The sequence below is a fragment of the Pogoniulus pusillus genome, chromosome 11 (assembly GCF_015220805.1).
Source record: "Pogoniulus pusillus isolate bPogPus1 chromosome 11, bPogPus1.pri, whole genome shotgun sequence".
In the NCBI taxonomy this organism is placed as follows: domain Eukaryota; kingdom Metazoa; phylum Chordata; class Aves; order Piciformes; family Lybiidae; genus Pogoniulus; species Pogoniulus pusillus.
The window spans coordinates 34,451,143-34,473,341 of NC_087274.1; the positions used below are offsets into that span (position 1 = coordinate 34,451,143).

Genomic DNA, 22,199 nt, shown 5'->3' on the forward strand with positions numbered 1-22,199 from the left:
CTGTGCATGCTTCCCACTTGAGCACGGTTCCCACCTGTGTGCAGTTTCCTCTTGTGCTAGTTTGAAGCAAGCTGGAATGTTTTGGTAAAAGAACTAGATAATGGGCAGTGAAAAGGTAAACATGGTTGTCTTTTCTCTCACAGTCACGCTGAGAACTCTGGGAAGAAGAAGTAAACATTCTCCATTTTGTCTTTCATTCTGCCTTTGCCTTCAGACCTAGACACATCTCATTAACCCTGCTGCCACTAACCTTGCTCCCTAACCTCTTGGCTGCACCTCTCTTCTTTCTGAGAACTGGGGTAAGGTTGAGAGGGGACAGGGAAGGTGTTGGGGTGGCTTGAGAGCCCCTCCTGGGGACTCAGGTTTCTGGGAGGGGAATTGTGCTTCTGTATTGTTTATCCTTTGTATATTTCTGTATATAACTGTATATATTGTTGCAGGGTTGCGCACTGTTAGCCAGGAACAACTGATAGCCTTGGAGGAGTTACAACATAAACCTTGGGCTAGAGACGTGTAGGATAACATGTACTCAACTGATAAGAAGAAGGAATTTATGACACGCTGACCTGTTTATGTTACAATGCTTGCTGTGTTACTCAGAAGTTAGAGCTAGGCAGAAGTTGTGAAATCTTAGCAATAAACTGAATTAGAGTAGCCAATCAGCAGTATACACAAGAAGCTTAATGAACCAATCACTGAGAGTTATCTGTATAGAATAGAACTGTATTGCCTATAAAAGATCGTGGATTTGTTACAATAAACGGAACTTTCTTGGCATCCAAGAGTCTCCCCGTCCCCTGTTGTGGCATATTGTAAATAGCTGCTTGTATATTTGCTGCTGTAAAATAAATAGCTTCATTTATATTCCTGGAGGCCTGTCTGAGTTAGCTGGGTACCTACAAAGTGTGTGGGGGGCGGATTAATGCCCAAACCATCACATTTTTTATTGGCTTTCCCAACGTGGGGCTAAATTTATTTGAGTGACTATTAATTAGCTCTGGGAATTAAAATGAAGCTAATTAGGCAGCTATTGTACTTGTGTGGGGCATTACTCTGGTCTGGTTTCGTTTTCTTGGCATTTAGTTGGATAAAAGCTCAAATTGTTGCTTATTTTATTGATTTAGCTTATAAGAAGGCTAAAGCCAAAGTTTCAAGCATGTTCTGGGCCTGGGGTCATTTTATCCTTGGTTATGCTAGTTTTAGTGTCACGGAGAATATTACTAGTAACATTACAGGAGCACTTATCAATAATGTGACAATCAATCGAGATTCTGCTTTATCTACGTCTTTGATGCGAATAATTCAGCCTAAGACTGGGATTCCAGAGGTTTGTCAAGGAAATTGCTCGTGCAAAACTGTTTTAATTCTCTCAATTTTTAATGTATGTCTCATGATTTTAATATTCATATTAATTTTGGCATTATGTGTGAAAAATTCAAAAACAGCTTCTGTAAGAACTAGGAAAAATTCTGTGTCTCAAACGCAGTCTCTTTCACAGCAAAACAAGGGAACACAGTTATCTGCTTCCCCCCTGCCAGCCTCTCCACCCTTCCCTCCAGATTCTGGGAACATGGCCAATGTTCCTGGAGGGAATGTAAACAATAAGGATAACAATAACAATGGGCAGAGTTTGGCAGGAGTCCCAGGAGCACAGGCAGGTACCCAAAATCAGAATGTTCCTAGCAACAACGATAACACGTCAGGGTTGGCAGGCATCCCAGGAGGACAGGCAAATAATCCCACTAATGCTAATGACACCAGCTCAGCCAGTTCGAATCCCCAGCCAGCAGACCAGAATCAGAGCCCTCCTGCTAAAAGTAAGGCAGATTTGAACTCACAAGCTCCAGGTCAGACCCCCAGTAATTCAAACCCTCCAGCAGACATGTCCAAGTCTGTTGCTGCTCAGGCCCTTCTGGCACCTTCTAAGGCAAAAGCCAAGACACAGCATTTGACAAAGTGTGGTTCACAGGAAGATGTAAGAGAGTGGACCTCTGGTGATCAGCAAGAGGAGGAAGAGGAGGCAGTGAGTCTGCGAGACCTCGCAAATGTGCTGAGACATTGTCATGGAAGGGATCAGAGCCCTTTTGCCCTGTTGCAGAATTTTCATTTATACACACAATTGTGGCTCAGAGGCCTTCCATCGAAAAAGTCAAAACAATATTTTCTATCTGCTTTCACTGATGCAGCTGCTGTACCAGCAGACGTACAGGCCCTGGGAGAATCTCTCTCTCAGAGAAACAAAAGACATAAACATGGCTATGTTTTGGAAAAAGGGTTTGAATTCTCAGACATGGTGACCACTCAACAAACATCTGCTGGGGGCTGACCCCTGGGTGGTTCCATAAGTTGTTTTTGGTGAGAATTAGCCTATTGTATAAGTTGATTATAACTTTGTACCAATCTGTAAAGCTAACGCAAGTCTGCCTGAGTTGGTTGAACACACCTCTTCTAAAGTACTATAAAAAATATACCCACTCGCACCTCTTGCACCTTAACTTAACTTAACTGGCCCCTCACTCTCTACCCTGCTCTAATTGCACCTCTTTTGCTCGATACCCTGATCGCTGATCACACACGCACACACACACGGCATTCGCATCGCAAACAACCAGCTCAGGACGGCACCGTTCCAGGCAGGGACCCGATCCTTACAAGCCCCGGGAGTCAGCATTCAGCTCGACCGGACCTGCGGAGCCTCAGACAACGTGCCTTGAAATCCATAAAGGCTTTGAAACTTTTCTGAACTGCATTTGGGACAGTGAGTAATTGATAAACTTCTATGTGAAACTGAATAACCTCTCAAGACTTCAATGAACTCTCTCATATCATAGACTCTCTTCATTTTAGTCATTCTGTATATTAAATCACAACTACGAACCAAGAATCTACGTGGGATAATTACAAATAAGTTTGGGGAAGGGATTTCTAGTGCTTATAATATTAAATCATTTATACCTTTTTATAAAACATCGGCCTCGCATATCATTCCTCAAACCTTCCCCCCCCAAACAAACTTTCCCGTCCGCGACAGACATCAATACTCAAATGAGAGGAGCGTTGTGAGGTTGGCTGCCAAGAGAGAGGATGGTTCCAATGAGTTTAGGAGTGCTATGAGGAAGGTTCTGTTAGGCCCGGTACCACCAGATCAACAGGAGGAAGAGGAGGAGGATGACATCCAGGGCTCCAAGGATCCACTCAGAGAGGTCAGGGAAGTTAGAAAGGAATACTCAAGGGAATCAGGTGAGCCAATCATAAGCTGGCTAGTGAGATGCTGTGGTATTGGTGCTAATGCCCTGCAGGTAGGAGACAAGTCTGCCAAGCAGCTAGGGTCACTCACCAAGGAGAGTGGAGTGGACAAATACCTAGCAAGTCCTCTTGGTAGGGTTAGCTTGTGGACACGCCTTCTGTTGGCTGTGGCTATGAGATATCCTTCCCGAGATGATTTGCCATGGGCTGCCAAGAAGTGGAACACCATTGAGCAAGGAATTAAGCTTCTGAAGGAGTTTGCTGTGAAGGAAGTGCTTTATGGAGATCATGGCACTCATGAGCCTGGTGATATTCCTTTGGGAACAGGTCTCATGAAGAAGCTGATTAAGCTTGCTCCTTCATCCTATGCTAACATCTTGGCCAGTAAATTTCTAGCAAGGAGTGATAATGGAAGGTCTTTCACTGTTGCTGAATTCACTGACCAGCTCAGGCAGATAGAGGATAGCTTGTCATTCTCTGGTATAATCTCTGCCATAAAGACTATGACTACAGAGCTTAAAGATGGTATTAGAGAAGGCATAAAGGATAGCATTGAGAATGGCATTAGAAATGGTATGAAAGAACTGAAGGAGGATCTCAGAAACATTACCAATCTGGTAAAGGATACCATTCCTGCATCATCTGAATGGGTGCATGTTTCTGCCATCAGGAACAGACGCCCACCTCCTGCAAGGCAATTCCAGCCCAGGAGGAGACAAATTCCACCCAGACATCAGCAATCACGTGCATCACTGTGGATACTTCTGCGTGACACATATGGTGAGAACATGAACAAATGGGATGGTCAACCTACTTCAGCTCTTTCAAAGAGGGTCAGGGATCTGCAGAGTGGCAGAAACAGAGGCAATAATGCCAGAAAAGTAGCTGCCACTTCTTCAGCTCCCGAGAGCAACTGCAATTGTTCCAACAGTTGCAATTCCTCTCACAACAACACCAATCATTGTGTACACCCTACATGCCATGTCCAGCATTAGGGATGCCCTGCCTCCAGCCAGGAGGAGGAAAGGGATAGTGGAGAGAACCGAATCTATTGGAATGTATTCATTAGGTGGCCTGGCAGTTCAAGAGTTCGGAAATACAGGGCTTTAGTTGACACAGGTGCTCAGTGTACTTTATTGCCATCTAACTGCAAAGGGACAGAGTCCATATCTATCTTTGGAATCACTGGTGGATCTCAAGAGTTAACTAAGATACAGGCTGAGATCAGTTTAACTGGTGAAGAGTGGAAAACACATACTATTGTAACTGGTCCTGATGCACCTTGCATTCTGGGAATTGACTTTTTGAGACAAGGTTGTTTCAAAGATCCTAAGGGTCACAAATGGGCTTTTGGAATAGCATCTGTAGAGATTGAGGGTGGTAAATTGAAATTGTCTATTAGACCTGAACTTTCAGATGAATCTGCAGTTGTGGGACAACATGACATAGAGGATTTGGAAGTGCCAATTGCAACTCAAACTGTTCATCACAGGCAGTACAGAACTAACCGTGACTCTTTGTTGCCCATTCATCAGCTGATTTGTCAACTGGAGAGTCAGGCTGTCATGGAGAAAGCTCATTCACCTTTCAACAATCCCATCTGGCCTGTGCGCAAAGCTAACGGTGACTGGAGACTCAGAGTAGACTTTCGTGCCCTCAACGAGGTGACGCCACCCATGAGTGCAGCTGTGCCGGACATGCTGGAACTCCAGGACGAGCTGGAATCGAAGGAGGCTAAATGGTATGCAACCATAGACATAGCTAATGCTTTCTTCTCTATTCCTATAGCAAAGGAGTGCAGGCCTCAGTTTGCATTCACCTGGAGAGGAATCCAGTATCAGTTCAACCGTTTGCCTCAGGGGTGGAAACACAGCTCAACCATCTGTCATTCAGTCATCCACAATGCACTGGAGAAAGGTAAAGCTCCAGAGCACATCCAGTACATCGACGACATCATTGTGTGGGGCCAAACTGCTGAGGAAGTCTTTGAGAAAGGTAACAAAATCATTGACATTTTGCTGCAAGCAGGTTTTACCATTAAGAGAGACAAGGTCAAAGGACCTGCCAGAGAAATTCAGCTAGTCAGACTTGAGCTAGTCTCTGGTGTGTCAAAGGACAAACACTTCCTCCTTCCTCTTTAGCCTCACTGAAGAAATAAAGATTGCACAGGGTGAGCTCTGCCTGCTGATTCCCCCAGTAACTCATGCCCTATTTTCAATAAGCTTCCCATCTGGGGCGCTGTTAAAGGTGTCACAAGTTCATGAATCATGGAAAACTCCGTGCCTGGGCACAGCCACCTTGTTTTGGCCAGCCAGCTCTGGCTGTAGTACTTGGTAGGAATCCAGACTTGCTTAATCCTGCTGCTCACAGACCTTCTAACTCTGGCGTTTGCAGGCACAATTTTGGGAGTGAACTTAGGGATGCAGAAGCATGATTCACCATGTTTGGAATTTTCCTTGGAAAGAAGATGCTTAAGATCACAACAAGGAGTCTTTCCGGGTAGGAGCTTCATCCTCAGCAGAAGGAACCAGTGGATTTGGGGTGTTCCTTGCTAGCAATTGGCAGGGAATGGTGATAGGGTTGGGAAACACAAACATAGCCTCCTCATTAGGCTGGGCTGGAAGGACCACACTCATCTTCCATGGTCTTGGTGTGCTGCACTTGCTCCACAGCAGGTTTCAGTGAGCTGCCAGTCACAGCACTGCATTATTTTGTCAAGAGCACCCAATACTTCAAGTTTTTGTACAAAAATAAAACTCCAAGCCCAAGAACTACCTGATCTGGTGGCAGTATCACAGTTTCACACTATTCACAGAATCACCAAATCACAGAACTTTAGAGGCTGGAAGGCACCTCCAGAGATCACTGAGTCCAACCTCTCTGCCAAGGCAGGATCACTCAGGGTAGTTCTCATAGGAATGGATCCAGGCAGGTTTTGAAAGGTTCCAGAGAAGGAGACTCCACAACCTCTCTGGGCAGCCTGCTCCAGAGTCTGTCACCCTCAGTGTAAAGAAGTTTCTAAAGAAGTTTCTCCTCATGTTAAGGTGAAGTCTTCTCTGTTGCAGTTTGTATCCACTGCTCCTTGGCATATTGCTGTGCAACACCCAAAAGAGCTTGGCCCCAGCCACTTGACACCCACCCCTCAGGTATTTGTGCACATTAATCAGATATCCTATCAGCCTTCTCCTTTCCAGACTAACCAGCCCCGGCTTCTCAGTCTCCCTCCACAGGGGATATGCTCAAATGCCCCAGTCATCCTCATGACTCTCTGCTAGGCTCTCTCCAGCAGGTCCCTGTCTCTCTTGAACTGGGGACCCCAAAACTGGACACAGTGTTCCAAGTGTGGTCTCACCAGGGCAGAGGAGAGGTGGAGAACCTCACTAGCCCTCCTGGCCACACTTTTCCTGATGCACCCCAGGCTGCTCTTGGCCCTCTTGGCCACAAGGGCACACTGGTGCCCCATGCAGAACCTGCTGCCTACCAGCACTCCAAGAACTCTCTTCGTGGAGCTGCTTTCTTATATTTGTGATAACAGTTCACACATCTGAATGTTGAATCATGCCCCCTCCCTGGGTGTTTAAGGCCATGTGAGATGAGGCCTTCAGCAGCCAGGTATAGCTGAGAGGTGTCCCTGCCCATGGCAGAGAGGCTGGAGTAGATAATCTCTGAGTTCCCACCTAACCAAAGCCATTCTGTGGTTCTGCGATCAAATGCCCTCTTTGGTGTTCTTGCTGCTATGCTGCTGCTCCTCCACAGTCTTTCACAAAGGCAGTCCTGCTGACAGTCCCACTCTGCTTGAAGTATCTCTTGCTGCTGGCCCTGTTTTTCTTTCAGGAGACAAAGCTTGAGGGATATAAATCAAAAGGGCCCAGTGGAGTGTATGGAACAAGCTCCTTCAGTACACTTTTTGGGGGAATCTCATTAAAGTCCTTCAAAGCTGCCAGCAGATTGCAGGTTTGGCTGCAACACTCATCCATAAAAGCTGCTGGGATGACTTGTGAGGAAACCTTTTCTCTGTCTCATTTGCTGCTTCTACTGATGCCAGATGTCCCTGTGTGAATGTATTTCGCACCCTCAGACTTTCCACTGATCACTCCCCAGCTCTGTTGCCTTCAGATCCTGGAGCTCAGTGCTGAAATAGCCTCCTTCCAGATGAAAAGAAGGGATAAGGAGCTAAAAAGTTGTGGGTTTCACTTCTTTATCAATTGCAGTGCCTCCCAGGCTCTGTGGTTAAGAGAAGTGCAGAGCTCAGGAAAAATCCAAGTGAAGACCTGGCCTCAGCATCAAGGATTTCTCTTCTGAGATGAGTTAATTATTGCTGCACTCTCCAAGGCCAGGATGTCCCACTGCTTTATGTGTCTGCCTGCATTTTTTTGTCACACACCTCATTCAAGGGACTTCTGATCACAATTTTCTCATGGAAAGTGCAATCACTTTATGGAACATGTTGCTGAATCCAGACACTCAGAACAATTCCAGAGGAGGGGACTGTGGGATCACACCAGTCCAGAGCCACATGGGATTGTGCTAACAAGCTTTGGAGTAGATCTGAGAAGTCCTTTCAGGCTTTAGCTGTTCTCTAGCACCCAGAGCTTAGCAGGAGACCTTTATGTGTGAGATTACCAAATATCTGCTTCCTCGATGGCTTCTTGCACAATCCCATGGCTGTGTGCTGGGGAAAACATAGCTCTAGTTCCTGTATCCTTTGCTGCCCAAGTGCAGTGTGTGCAGACTAGCTGCAGGATTGTAAATAAGACACTCCTGACATTACAGAATCACAGAACTTTATAGGCTGGAAGGGACCTCCAGAGGTAATTGAGTCCAACCTTCTTCTCAAGGCACATCACCAACTGGACCCAGTACGGATTCCTGGAGAACACCACTGGCTACAGGCCTCCAGGTTGATTCTGTGACATTGATGACAACTCTGTGAAGTGTTGTAGGGCAGTTTTCAATCCACCTCACAGACCAGCAGTCTGTGCCACATGGAATCATAGAATCCAGGTTGGAAGAGACCTCCAAGCTCATCCAGTCCAACCTAGCACCCAGCCCTAGCCAATCAACCAGACCATGGCACTAAGTGCCCCAACCAGGCTTTGCTTCCACACCTCCAGGCACAGTGATCCACCACCTCCCTGGGCAGCCCATTCCAATGCCAATCACTCTCTCTGCCAACAACTTCCTCCTAACATCCAGCCTAGACCTCCCTGGCACAACTTGAGACTGTGTCCCCTTGTTCTGTTGCTGGTTGTCTGGCAGAAGAGACCAACCCCACCTGGCTACAACCTCCCTCCAGGTAGTTGTAGACAGCAATGAGGTCACCCCTGAGCCTCCTCTTCTCCAGTCTAAACAACCCCAGCTCCCTCAGCCTCTCCTCATAGGGTTTGTGTTCCAGGCCCCTCCCCAGCCTTGCTGCCCTTCTCTGGACACCTTCCAGCACCTCAACATCTCTCTTGAATTGAGGAACCCAGAACTGGACACAGCACTCAAGGTGTGGCCTGAGCAGTGCTGAGCACAGGGGCAGAAGAACCTCCTTTGTCCTGCTGCCCACACTGTTCCTGATGCAGGCCAGGATGCCACTGGCTCTCTTGGCCACCTGGGCACACTGCTGCCTCCTCTGCAGCTACACTCTGCCAGCATCTCCAGGTCCCTTTCTTCTTGGCTGCTCTCAGCCACTCTGTCTCTGACCTGTAGTGCTGCTTGGGATTGTTGTGGCCAAAGTCTAGAACCCTGCACTTGGCCTTGTTCAATCTCATCCCATTGGCCTCTGCCCATCCACCCAGCCTGTCTAGGTCTCTCTGCAGGGCTCTTCTATCCTCCAACAACTCTACACCTGCTCCTATCTTTGTATCATCTGTGAATTTACTCAATCCTCTGGTCCAGATCATCAATAAAGATATTGAACAAGACCGGGCCCATCTCCTGGGCTGTTCTATGAGGATGTTGTGGGAGACAGCACCAAAAGCCTTGAGACTATATCAAAAGCCTTGTACGTCTCCAGCTGTCACTGAAGGAGAATCCAGCACAGCCTGGCTGCTGGGATTATTTGGAGTATCTTCTCTTGTCCCTAAACTCTTACAGGGCAAGAGGGATCACAGAATCCCAGAGAACATCCAGTGGGAAAAGCCCTCCAAGGTCACTCAGACCAAACCTCAGTCCAGCACTGCAGGCTCAGCCCTAAGCCATGTCCCTTAGTGTGCTGGTTTGAAGCTAGCTAGAATGTTTTGGTGAGAAGAACTAGATTACAGGCTGTGAAAGGAAACCAGTGGTGATGTCTACTTCCCTCACAGTCTTGCTAAGGAGTATGGGAAGAAGAAATGAAAACATTAGATAACACTCTCGCCATTTTTTCTCTCACTCTCGCTGGGGCTGCTGGCTGAGCAACGTCTCTCTAACACCACCCTCCATTTGGCCTAACCTACTTTAGTTCTTAACCTCTTGGCCAAACCTCCATTCTTCCTTGGGACTGGGGTAAGGTTGAGAGGGGTAGGGGGAAGGTGCAGGGGTGGTTGAGAGCCCCTCCTGGGGACTCAGGTTTCTGGGAGGGGAGTTGTGCTTCTGTATTAGCTTTTTACCTTGTATATTTCTGTCTGTAAATTAATAGCTTCATTTATATTCCCAGAGCTGGCTGAGTCTAGTCTGGATGATTTCTAAAGTGGGGGGGGGGGGGGGGGGGGGCAAGGAACACCCAAAACGTTGTACTCAGCACCAGCTCCACAGCCTGCTGCAGCACCCCCAGGGATGGGGACTGCAGCACTGCCCTGGGCAGCCTGTGCCAAGGGCTGAGAACCCTTCCAGTGCAGAACTGTTCCCTGAGCTCCAGCCTGAGCCTCCCCTGGGGCAGCCTGGAACCATTTCCTCTGCTCAGAGCTGGACCACTGCGTGTGCTTAGTTGTGAGCTGGGGGGAGAACCACGGTTAGCCCTGCATCAGTGACAACAAAGTCTGGATTCCAGATGTGCAAAGCCTGGCAGTATGAGATGAGAAGGCTGTTCGGAGAAGACCATGTTGGAAGTCTGGGGGAGTGCACAGTGGGATACTAGATCTCAGATTAGATCTTCAGCCAAAAAGGGAGGAATCTAGCTGCAGTTTTATCAGGCTAGGCTACTGCAGGAACTGCTTCAGCTGCAGGAACTGCTTCAGCTGCAGGCCAGAAGTATTGCTGAGAAATTGGCTCCTGCAGCAGCCTTATCTGATGGGCCAAGGGAACAGCTTCCAGAGCTAAGTATGGGGTGGTTGGGCAGCGAGTTGGTGTGTGGGCACTATAGGTGAGTTGTTGCAGGTGCCCCATGCAGAGCAGTGCTCTGCTTTGATGTCTGTGCACGTCTAGAGGCAGCAGGGACACTGCTGCAGAGCCACTGTTGGCTTAATTATCCTGATTGAGTCACACCCAGGATGGCAAATGTGAAGGAGGTTCTGCCACAAAGAGTGCTCTTTAGACACAAAACCTCTTGCTGACCTGTCAGTCACACTGTCAGGTCCTCAGATAGGAGTGCAAGGTAACTATGAGTTGCTGGAGCAGCAGGCAGCATCTCCTGCTGCAGTGTCATCCTGTCTGCATGGCCCTGTGTTGTCCTGTTGCAGGAGTAGAATGCCTCCCATGGCCGTGGCTGCCTTGCTTTGCACCAGTGAGAGATCCATTTCCAGAGCAAACCCCAGGCACCTCACAGCACTGAGACTGCCTGTGCATGGTGTGAGGAAGGAGCAGTGCCAAAACCTGCCTTGAGGCTTCTGTGAGGGCTGTGGCTATGCTTAGGCAAACCACATATGTCTTGCCTGCCTCTCTCTGCTGCTTAGCTTGGTGTGCCTTGTGTGATAAGAATAATCTTAATTTTTAATTGGATGTTTAAACATTTTCTTGTCAGGGAAAGCCTTAAAACAGGAATTAAAAAGGCAATGCTGCAGAGACAGGCAGTGCCCACTAACAGGCACCTTGCTAGTGGGGGCCATGGTCCCTCCAGATGTCAGGAATTTGCAGAAGCTGGCAGCAGCTGTGTGAATTTTAGGGATTTAAATGTTGAATGAAGCACTGAAAGTTCCTGCTGTGTGTCTCTCAGGTGTCTAGTGCCTTTGCTGGATGATGACTGCTGGAGGAGAAAGTGAGAGAATGCTCTCAGAAAGAAGAGCATTCAGGGCAGGTTTTGTACTTAGAAGGGTGAGGAAGAGGAGGACAGAGGTTGTGGCAGATAGGGTGCTCCTATGGTATCTCATCATTGCGCTGAAGTTAAGTGTGTGGCTTCAGATCTGTTTGCTGTGTTCCCCAAAGAAAGTTCAGAGGTGACCTCTTAGCTTGAAAGCTGACAAGGACTCACTCCTCTCTGGACATTTTCAATCAAGCTGTGGTGGAGATCTCTCAAAACCCAGAAGCCAGCCCCTTCATGGCAGTAGTTTTGAGCATGACCATCTCATTGCAGCAGAGATGCTCAGCAGCTGCCTGGTCATGGAGGCTCTGTGCTCTTTCCTGCTCTCCAGCTGCTTTGCACAGGCCAGCCTGGCAGATGCCAGGTTCAGAGAGTCAGGGGATGTTTGTGCAGGAGCTGTCTTTGCAACTTCTCTCACTTATTTAGCTCCTGGCCTAGACATCTGGTCTAGGCTCCCTCTGAAGCCAATAGAGACAAGTTACCCTGCACCTAGAATCTGAATTGCTTTCAGAGGCTGTAAAGAAACCAGAGCAGTGAGACACCCTGATTAGAAGTACAGCTGGACAGTGTGAATGCAGGCCCCAGTCCTTTGCACTCTGGCTGGAGATCTGAAATGTTTTGACTTTCAGAAAGCCCCATGTTCACTGTCTTACCTGTTTCTCTTCCAAGATCATCTCATAAACATTACTCATCCCTGCACACCTTGGTGTGGGCCAGAATCCCATTTCCCAAGGTTCACTGCCATCCTGCTCCTGGGCCATGACCCAGGAACCTTGCAAAAGTTTGGGCTTACTGTTATAAATCACAGGCGTCAGTGATTAGAACCCCCAAGAGAGTGCAGTTACAGCACCAGTGTGGACCCAGGTTGGGGATCCAGTGCTGGACTCATGTCCCTCTTCCTTCTCCTGTACCTGTGAATCAGGCCCTAGCTGACTGCAGAGGATCTAGTGAACAGGAGTGGGGTTAGAAATGGTTTCCCAATGAGATGCACTTGCCTGCTGCATGGGTTGCTGCATGAACAGAGAATCTTGACCCTGCACTGCAGGACCTCAGTGCTTCTCATGGAGCACTCCCTTCAGTTCCAAGGACAGACATTGGCCTGCTGCAGCTGGTCCAGAGGACCCCATGTCAAGGTCCGGTGGACAGAGCAGAGCAGTATCTCTGTCCAGAGGAGCAAGACCAGTTCTTATGGATTTCTGTGTTGTGACATTAAGGTGCAAACGAGACTATATATCATCACAAAACTATTTATTAGAGGATGAGGTTGGGCAAAACAGAGGGAGAGAGGGGAGAAGGGGGAGAGAGAGGGATAAAGAGAACGATGGAGAAGAGAAGGAGGAGCAGGGAGGAAAAGAAGCTGTGATCATATTACCCTCAGTCGCAGATGGAGGGGAGAGAGAGAGACGTGTGTGTGGCCCAGGGGTGATCTCCTGTGGGGTCTGTCAGAGGTTCTTCGGGTGCTGTGCAGCTCTGGTGGTCTGGTGGTGGTCTGCCCCGGTGGTCCGGTGGAGGTGCCACTGGTGGTCTGTTGGGAATGCCACTGGTGGTCTGCTGGGAATGCCACTAGTGGTCTGCTGGGAGTGCCACTGGTGGTCTGTTGGGGTGCCACTGGTGGTCTGGTGGAGGTGCCACTGGTGGTCTGGTGGGGTGCCACTGGTGGTCTGGTGGGAGTGCCACTGGTGGTCTGTTGGGGTGCCACTGGTGGTCCGGTGGGAGTGGCACCCTTCGGCAGGCATTCCTCCTGCCTCTCAAGCAGTGCTCTGCTTGGGGTCCGGCTGCAGCTGCCCAGGAAATCCTCCTGTGTCTTCTCAGGCACTCGCAGGGGTCCGGCGCCAGCGGGGAGAGGGCCTCTGCCCCCCCCCCCCCGCCTGTACCTGTCCATGCCCTGAGTACACAGAAACCTTTTCCCTTGGGGGTAGCTGAGATAAGATGTAGGCCTCCTGGGCTTTGCAGCCAGGCTGAGGTCCAGGAGGTTCGAAGGTGTTGTCTGTTGATTTGCATCCCTGAGCTTTGGGCCAAGCCCTGAGTCTGAGTTCCAGAAGTTAACTGAGGCAATCTTTGTCTTTGTTGATTAAGGAGAGACGATGCTCTCTTTATCTTTGTTGATGAACGAGAGAGAGGATTTAGACTCTCACACCCCACAAAGATGATCAGAGGGCTGGAGCATGTCTCCTACAAAGCCAGGCTGGGAGAGTTGGGACTGTTCAGCCTGGAGAAGAGAAGGATCTGGGCAGACCATTTCAATACCTGAAGGGAGCCTAGAGGTAGACTGGGGAGGAACTGTTTAGAAAGGCTTGTAGCCATAGGACAATGGCAATGGTTTGGAACTGGAGCAGAGCAGTTAGACTGGACATCAGGAGGGTGGTGAGACACTGGAACAGGGTATGGTTGAGGCCCCATCCCTGAACACATTCAAGAGAAGGACCTGGGAGCCCTGGTGGACAAGTTCTCCATGGAGCAGCAGTGAGCCCTGGTGGCCAAGGCAAATAGGATCCTGTGGTTTACTGAGTGTGTCCAGCAGATCAAGGGAGATTCTCCTCCCCCTCTACTCTGCCGTGGTGAGGCCCCACATGGAGTACTGCATTCATTTCTGGGCTCTCCAGATCAAGGACAGGGATCTACCAGAGACAGTCCAAGGGAAGGCTACAATGATGCTGCAGGGAATGGAGCACTGCCTGATGGGGAGAGGCTGGGAACCCTGGGGGTGTTTGTCCTGGAGATGAGAAGGCTGAGAGGGGATCTGATCAATGTCTGTAAATATCTGAGGGCTGGGGGTCAGGATGGCAAGGGATGGAAACTTCTTGACTGTAAGGGTGACAGAGCCCCAGCACAGGGTGTCCAGAGAGGTTGTGGAGTCTCCTTCTCTGGAGCCTTTCCAGCCCTGTCTGGATGTGTTCCTGTGTGACCTGTGCTGGATTCTCTGGTCCTGCTCTGCCAGGGAAGTTGGACTGGAAGATCTCCAGAAGTCCCTTCCAACCCATAACATCCTGTGATTTGTGATCCTGTAACCCTGTCATAGCGGGATTGGACCAGATGACCTCCAGAGGTCCCTTCCAGTTCCTAATATCCTGTCATCCTGTGATCAGACTGGATGTGGCTCTGGACAGCCTGCTGTAGTTGGAGGTGTCCTTGTTGCCCACAAAGGGGTTAGACAAGATGCCCTTTGAGGGTCCCTTCTAACCCACTGCTGTCTGTGAATCTGTGAAGTCATTGCAGCATGCCAGAGAGCTCCCAGGAAAGCCTGTGGAGCAGGTTTCTTGGTGTATTGGAAATCAATAATTTTGTGAATTACGATGATTAATTTCTGTATGAATAATATTTTTATCATTAATATAAAAAAATGTGGGAAAATTCCCTGAGATTCTTTGCCTTTCACTCAACAGGAAGTAATTGCACAGAATTAAACAGTTTAAACAATCGGAACTTGGAAAATAGTAATGCAAAACCAGGAAAAATTCTAACTATGCTTACGGAGCCTTGGCATTCACTCCAGCAGATGTACTCATGATGCTTTTGGTCCCTAAGTAAGTCTCCTGTATCAAAGGACACTTTCAAACTCGCGATAATGATCCTGGGGTAAAACACAAAATATTCCAGGCAGAGGAGAAAGAGTTGGTGCTAAGCCACTAGTGTTAGCCGCAACAAGTGGCCGCTTCTAACGAGCCACAAACAAGGAGAGGCAGGAAGGCTCCATGCTAAATGCAGAAAGGCGTGGCTTTCTAAATCACCCTGTTGTGGAGGGGGGTTCTCTATGCCTTTGCCTATTTGGCGGAGGTGAGAAATTAATTTGAGGCAATATTATTTTTTTATAAAAATATGATTTATTAAAATTAATATTTACAAACTCTTGCCACCCCCAACCACTGTTTAGTTCTTTTGTGCAAGTTTATGAAAACAATTTAGTCTATAATATATACAGGGATCTGGTTAATAACTGGCAAAACTATTTCAAACTATTTGCAGAGAGAGAAATTTCCCTTTGGGAACTATGCTACTTGCCCAGCAGGGTGGGCTGAGGTTCTGTCCGCTCTAAGGCAGAGGCAACTTATATTACAGAGGAACTGAATCTTTACTTGTAAGTGTTGCTCTTAATTATTAATCACCCTCCTGGGGTTGTGTCACAGCCTGTGCCCAGTGTCCAGACTTCAGGGGATCTTTGCCCATGGACTCTGTGAGGCTGGAATCTTCCCGGCTTGAGAGGGAAATGGTAAATCTTCCCAGTCTCTGGGGTCTTAGGTTTCACTAACCTTTTGTTCTCCTGGCGAGGGCCAGTCTCTGCCTCAATGCTGCTGCTTCCTTCTTCGGGATTATCAGCTGGCAGGATTCCGGGAACAGGAGAAGGAGGTTGTTTGTGCAGTTTCTGGCACAGTCCTCTGCACAGCTAGCAGGCTGTGTGTGTGCACACAGTCCAAAGGTCTGCTGTCCTGGTTCTCACCAGGCAAAAAGCTGGGAGTCTGAGCTCCGTAGATAAATGATATAGCTTGCAAATATGCGCAGCTGGCTTTAGGCTTAGGAGGCGCAGGCTTGAATGAGCTTCTGCATCTACAGTACGCAGACAGGTTAACTGCGAATTGAATCAAAGCATGAGGTTTGTGCCTCAGTGAGCATCGGAGCAATGAAAATGGGCATCCAAGCATGTAAGTATGAGCGGCTGAGCACTTAGGGTGCAGGTCAGAGCTTAGCTGATCCTTGCAGGTGGGTCAGAGAGCTGGATCTGAATCTGAACAGCTGAATCTGAACACGTGGTGCTCCTTTGCACCCCTCTTTATAGACTGTGGGCCGAGATTTATGGCCCTTTGGCCACACCAGAGTGACCAATCAGGTTGGCAGTAAGCCAAACTTTACCTTAGTAGGTAGGAGCTATTTGCCTGGACTCTCCCAAATATGGGGATCATATGGGCAGACCCCAGGGATACATGGGCTGGGGGGGTGTGTGTTACACAACCCTGTTTACTACCAGGGGTCCTGGCAGAAAAACATGTCCAGGCATGTGGAGGCATAAGGCCGCCTCCGTTCGGGCCTGCAGGCCCTCCACGACACCCCCCCCCCCCCCCCCCCCCCCCTTTAAATACTTCATTTTGAAAATCAAACTGGCCAATAGGCACTAGCACCATTGCTCTGGCCAATGAATGGAAAGCTTTGTGCCTCCTTTGATCACACAGGCACATTGAGGGCAGCACAAGACACCTGATGTGTGGTGCTAAGCCCTCTAGCCCTCAAGGCTTTGCTGGGGCCAAACCCTTATTGTTTACTTATCTGACTTCATTCCCAGACCCCACAACAGGAGGAGGAGAGCAAGGGTTAAACTGACCTGGCAGGATTTATGCCCTACCAGGACACTTGGGAGTGGGTATTGTGGGGACCTTCCATCAGCAGGTGTGGGGTGAATGCCAGATGAGAGCTTGGAGTAGAGCAGTGAATGAGGCAAGCCCTTACAGGGGAATGTGCAGTATGCCAGGCACACACGGGCAGTGCCCATCAGCAAGCACAGCCTGGAACAGTTTGGCTGAGCAGCTATGCATGAAGGAACAGTCCTGATAGTCTTGATGTTATTTCTGTTGTGCTGAAAACCACAGTCCTGGCACCCTGTGTGGCTGCCAGATCACAGGTGGCTCTGCTGGGGTGGGTGTCCTCCTGCATCCCAACATGGGAGGCAAAGCAGTCACCTTTCAGTGGGCAGAGGAGGAGGCTTTAGAAGGAAATGGTGAAAAAAAAACATCTTGCAGTGCTCTGCAGTGGAGCAATGAGAGTGTGGCAGGACCCGTACCCTGTGATGCTGAGGCTCGGAGCAGCTGAGAAGCTGAGGTCACAGTTTTATGCCCTGATATGTGCTGCAGATTCAGACCTGAAAGCTCTTTGCTTCTGAGTGTGATCAAGGTCCAGATGGACAGGGACCTGAGCAACCTGCTCTAGTTGCAGATGTCCCTCTCACTGCGTGGGGGTTGCACTAGATGACCTATAAAGGTCCCTTCCAGCCCAAACCAGTTAGGATTAATTTTGTCACAATGTGTTTGAGGAGATTAATTAAAAAGCTGGGGAAGGGTCTGGAGAACAGGGCTGGGGAGGAGCAGCTGAGGGGGCTGGGGTTATTCAGTCCAGAGAAGAGGCAGCTCAGGGGAGACCTCCCTGAAGGGAGGCTGCAGTGAACTAGGGGATGGGTTGTTCTGCTTTATCAGCTGATAAAAGGCAAGAAAACATTCTGAAATTGTGCCAGGGGAGGGTTAGGTTGCATGGATTGCAATAGAGTGCCCAGGGAGATGGTGGAGTCACCATCCCTGAAGGTATTCAAGAAAACAAATGGAGATGGCACTTGGGAGCATGGTTTAGTGGCCATGATCCTATGGAAGGGGCCCATGGAGGGATCCACCCTCCCTGCTTTCACTGCATCCAATGGGTGGCAGCCAGATCTCTGCTGCTGCCAGTTTTGGCTCAACATTGGATGCTTTTCTCAGAGCCACCACCTTGAAGTCCCTCCCAAACAGTAACATACCTCCTGAAGTGACAGTCTCCACTGGGAACTGAGCAGTGGTCAGCTGAATTCCTGCTTCAGACAACGACTGACCCAAAAGAAACCCTAAGGGTTGTAGCCTTAAATCACTTAGGGCTGTGGAGTTTATTAGTCTGTAGAAACTTTCTGACCTTAGTGATTTTTTTCTAGCCAAAACCTATGGTTTGGTATCTCAACATGAGACAAACCTTACCAGGAAAATAACTGAACTCTCAAAAGCAAATTTTGTAGGGAAAAAAAGGTGTTAAGCCTAAAGTTCGGAGGAAAGCTGTGGCAAGCTTCATGTGTAAAGCAAAGCCTGGCTTAGTGGGTCCTCAGAATAAGTGGCCACTTTTTATAAGGCAGCAATGGTTTCCAGATTGTGTGTTCCTACCTGCTTGAGCAGTGCTGAAACACCCTAACTCCCTGTTGCTGTGTTCCAAGTCCAACTGCATCTGAGAGATAAGCAAAGCAAAGAAATGTATTGATGATCTGGATGAGGGGATTGAGTCCATCATCAGTAAGTTTGCAGATGACACAAAGTGTCTTGGTTCTAATTTGAATTCCCAGAGACTCAAATAAATTTGATAGAACCAATAACTATTTTATAAAGTGCCCTTCCCTCTTCCCCTTCTTTCCCAAAAGAAAGGGATTAGATGGAAGGAGAGAAGTAAGCACACCCAAATAAATTAAATCTCACTCAATTTGGAAGTTAAAAAAAGAAAAGTTTAACAATAACTTAAAAGGTATCTGAGGTAGGGAAGTTACAAAAGGTTAGGGAAGGGAAAATAGCAAATACAAAATGTATAAATACAACCTGATTGTGATGGTGATGGCTTTGTTCGTTTCATGGGTGATGGCCATGTGGTAAAACAAAGAGAGACCAGGAACAGATGGTGGTGTTAACACTGAGGCAGGGAGCACAGAGAGACAGTGAAACAGGAAGTCCCCCTGCTTTTATGGGGACAGGATGGGGCAGTGAGCTAACCATCACCTGGTGGTGTTCAGACCCACACCTGGGAGTGGTCAAGACCACCCCCTGGAGGGTTAACCCTATGCACAAAGCTAGGAGCAGGTGTTAGTCTGTTGGAGGGTAGGAGAGCCCTGCAGAGGGACCTGGCCAGGCTGCATGGGTGGGCAGAGGCCAATGGGATGAGATTAAACAAGGCCAAGTGCAGGGTTCTGCACTTTGGCCACAACAACCACAAGCAGCACTAGAGGCTGGGGCCAAAGTGGCTGAGAGCAGCCAGGCAGAGAGGGACCCTAGGGGTGCTGGTAGAGAGCAGCTGAACATGAGCCAGCAGTGTTTGTCCTGCTGCCAAGGAGGAGAAAATCACAGAATCACAGAACACATCAGGCTGGCAGAGCCTTCCAAGCTCACCTAGGCCAACCCTCGGCCCAGCACTGCAGGCTCAGCACCAAGCCAGCTCCCTCAGCACCAGCTCCACAGCCTGCTGCAGCACCCCCAGGGATGGGGACTGCAGCACTGCTCTGGGCAGCCTGTGCCAAGGGCTGAGAACCCTTCCAGTGCAGAACTGTTCCCTGAGCTCCAGCCTGAGCCTCCCCTGGGGCAGCCTGGAACCATTTCCTCTGCTGCTGTCCCTTGGCCCCGAGCAGCAGAGGCTGCCCCTGCTCACTGCAACCTCCCTGCAGGCAGCTGCAGAGAGCAGTGAGCTCTGCCCTCAGCCTCCCCAAGTCTGCAGCCTGCACAGCTCCAGCTCCCTCAGCCCCTCCTCACCCCGAGCTGCTCCAGGCCCTTCTCCAGCCTCGCTGCCCTGCTCTGGACGGGCTCCAGCCCCTCAATGTCCTTCCTGCAGTGAGGGGCCCAGAGCTGAACACAGCACTAGAGGTATGGCCTCCCTAGTGCTGAGCACAGGGAGTGATCCCCTCCTGTCCCTGCTGCCCACCCTGCTCAGGATAGAGTAGGTGCATGTGCTGAGGTCCCTTGCAAAGTTGCAGCCACATAACACATGATCACAAAGAGGCAACACATTGCTCCTTCCTGTACGTGGTACAAAAAGTATGATGGGGTTGCCTCCTCTCCTCCTGGAGGCAGAGCTGGTGCCCATTATCCTCTGTGGGAGGCGATGGCAGCAAGGATCTTCTATGGCAATGTTCCCATGAAAGAATATTTAAGCAACTCACGTTCATGCAGCTCTCTCTTGAGTGAAGGGAGGCTGTTCTGTGTTATGACAGGAAACTGAAAGTCAGCTTTAGGAATATGGAGGGAGGAGGAGGCTACAGTGGCAGGCAGGTGAGCAGTTGCTCAACTACTGAGGTGAGCTGTTGCACAGCTGCAGCAGTGCATTTCTCTCCACTGTTTAAGTGAGTTACATTCAACTGTTTTCTTCTAGAACTTGTGGATGTGGTGGAGCCTTTGGGAATCAGGAGAGATACATGAAATGTTTCTTCTGCTGACAGTGCCCTATCCAGCATCTCTTAAACCTGGTCTAGTGGCTCACATGTTCAGAGGTCAGAAAGATCCTAAAAATACTTGAAGCAAGTGGGCCAGCAGCAGAGCTTGTGGGAGGTTGTATGAACATCCATGCCTTGGAGAACAGAGACCTTAGAGCAGCCTTCCAGTACCTGAAGGGAGCCTTGAGCAGCCTGGGCTAGTGCGAGGTGTTTCTGCCCATGGCAGGGGCCTGGAACTGGATGATCTCTGAGGTCTCTTCCAATCCAAACCATTCTGTGGATCTCTGAATCTTGAAAGCACCAACATGGGCAGTGAGAGTTGAGCTGGGTGACAGTGTTCTCAAGATGGAACCAAAGAGTGGCATGGAACTAAGAGCTATATGTGAGTGCCAGGATCAGTGTGTGCTAGCTTGAAGCTAGCTGGAATGTTTTGGTGAGAAGAACTAGATCATAGGCTGTGAAATGAAAACAAGGCTGGTGTCTACTTCGCTCACAGGCTTGCTGAGATGTATAGGAACAAGAAATAAAAACATTGGATAACCACTCTTGCTGGGGCTGTTGGCTGGGCTGCATCTTACTCTCTAACCTCACCCTCCATTTTGGACGAATCCACTTTGCTTCATAACCTCTGGCCGAACCTCCATTCTTCCTTGGGGACTGGGGTAAGGTAGAGAGGGGTAGGAGGAAGGTGAAGGGGTGGTTGGGAGCCCCTCCTGGAGACTCAGGCTTCTGGGATGGGAGTTGTGTTTCTGTACTACCTTTTCCCTTGTCTATTTCTGTCTATAACTGTATGTACTGTAAATATCTGCTTGTATATTGTGCTAGCTGTAAATAAAAAGCTTCATTCATATTTCCAGAGCTGGCTGAGTCTAGTCTGGATGATTTCTGAAGTGTGGGGGGTGGGGAACACCCAAACCATCACACAGTGCTTAGGCCTCCACCTGCCCTCAGCTGGCATCCTCAATGTGGTTTTTAAAACAATAAGATGAAAACATCCCTTGTGATCTCTGTCTGCTGGATGTGGAGTGTGCAGTGAGGAGATGATGTGGGCTGTGGTGGGATTTGCTGGCTTTCATTTGGGATGGCTGGGATGGTACAGCCTGAGTGAGATAGATGCATGAGAGAGCCTTGCCTAGAGGTGATTACAGAACACATCTGAGCTACAGCACTGAGCTTTTTAAACTCAGGGATCTGAGGAATTGCAGCTCCCACACATCTCTGCACCAGGCATGTGTAAGCACATGGCCACTTCTGCAGCCTTATCCAAGTGTGTTCTTCTCATGGTGGCTGGCTTTGGACCAAGCTCCAGCAGCTAAACCAGAGCCTTACTATGGCATAAGGATGACACAAAAGGACATCCATTAATCTGGTTTGGGAAGCTCCACTTCCCTCCAGTTTTATGGTGGTGTTGAGGCTAGAGGGATGTAATCAAGGCTCCTGAGGAAAGATGGCCTCTCCCCTTCCAGCTGCCACAAATCCTCACTTTGTGTACTTGAACACAGCAGTGAGCTGCAGCTGTCTCTGCCCACTTCCTTGCCAAGGCACATGGGAGTGACAAAGCTCCTTGGGAAGCCCTACAGCAGACATGACATTGAGAGGTGCTCTGGCTCTGTAGGCTGGATCACTTAAACCCATTGAAAGCCCTGAGGATGCCAGTGTGCTCCTCATGCTGAGGGGGAAGGTCAGACCCCAGTGTGGAGCAGTGTTGTTTCAGGGGGCTGTGCCTCTTCATCAGAGAAACATAGAAGGGTTTGGTTGGAAAAGTCCTCTGAGATCATCCAGTCCAACTAGCAACCCAGCACCACCATGGCCATCAAACCATATTCCCAGGGTACCATGGCCACACAGTTCTGGAAACACCTCCAAGATGGGGACTCCACCACCTCCCTGGGTACACCACTCTTGCAGCAA

The 22,199-nt window shown here is 49.2% G+C and overlaps 1 protein-coding gene across 2 annotated transcripts in view; it reads left to right on the forward strand.

The window, feature by feature from the left end:
• The window catches only part of ST3GAL5 (ST3 beta-galactoside alpha-2,3-sialyltransferase 5), a 99,125-nt gene extending 77,989 nt beyond the window's left edge, over positions 1-21,136 (forward strand). Inside the window, exon 7 of one of the 2 annotated variants that reach the window (XM_064151717.1) lies at positions 20,228-21,136. In XM_064151717.1, the coding sequence (XP_064007787.1) occupies positions 20,228-20,371 (144 nt within the window). In that variant the 3' untranslated portion in view covers positions 20,372-21,136. Of the gene's footprint in view, positions 1-440; positions 3,073-20,227 lie in introns of those variants that run through there. The other variant, XM_064151719.1, reaches the window with a different exon arrangement.
• Positions 21,137-22,199: the final 1,063 nt, after the last annotated feature.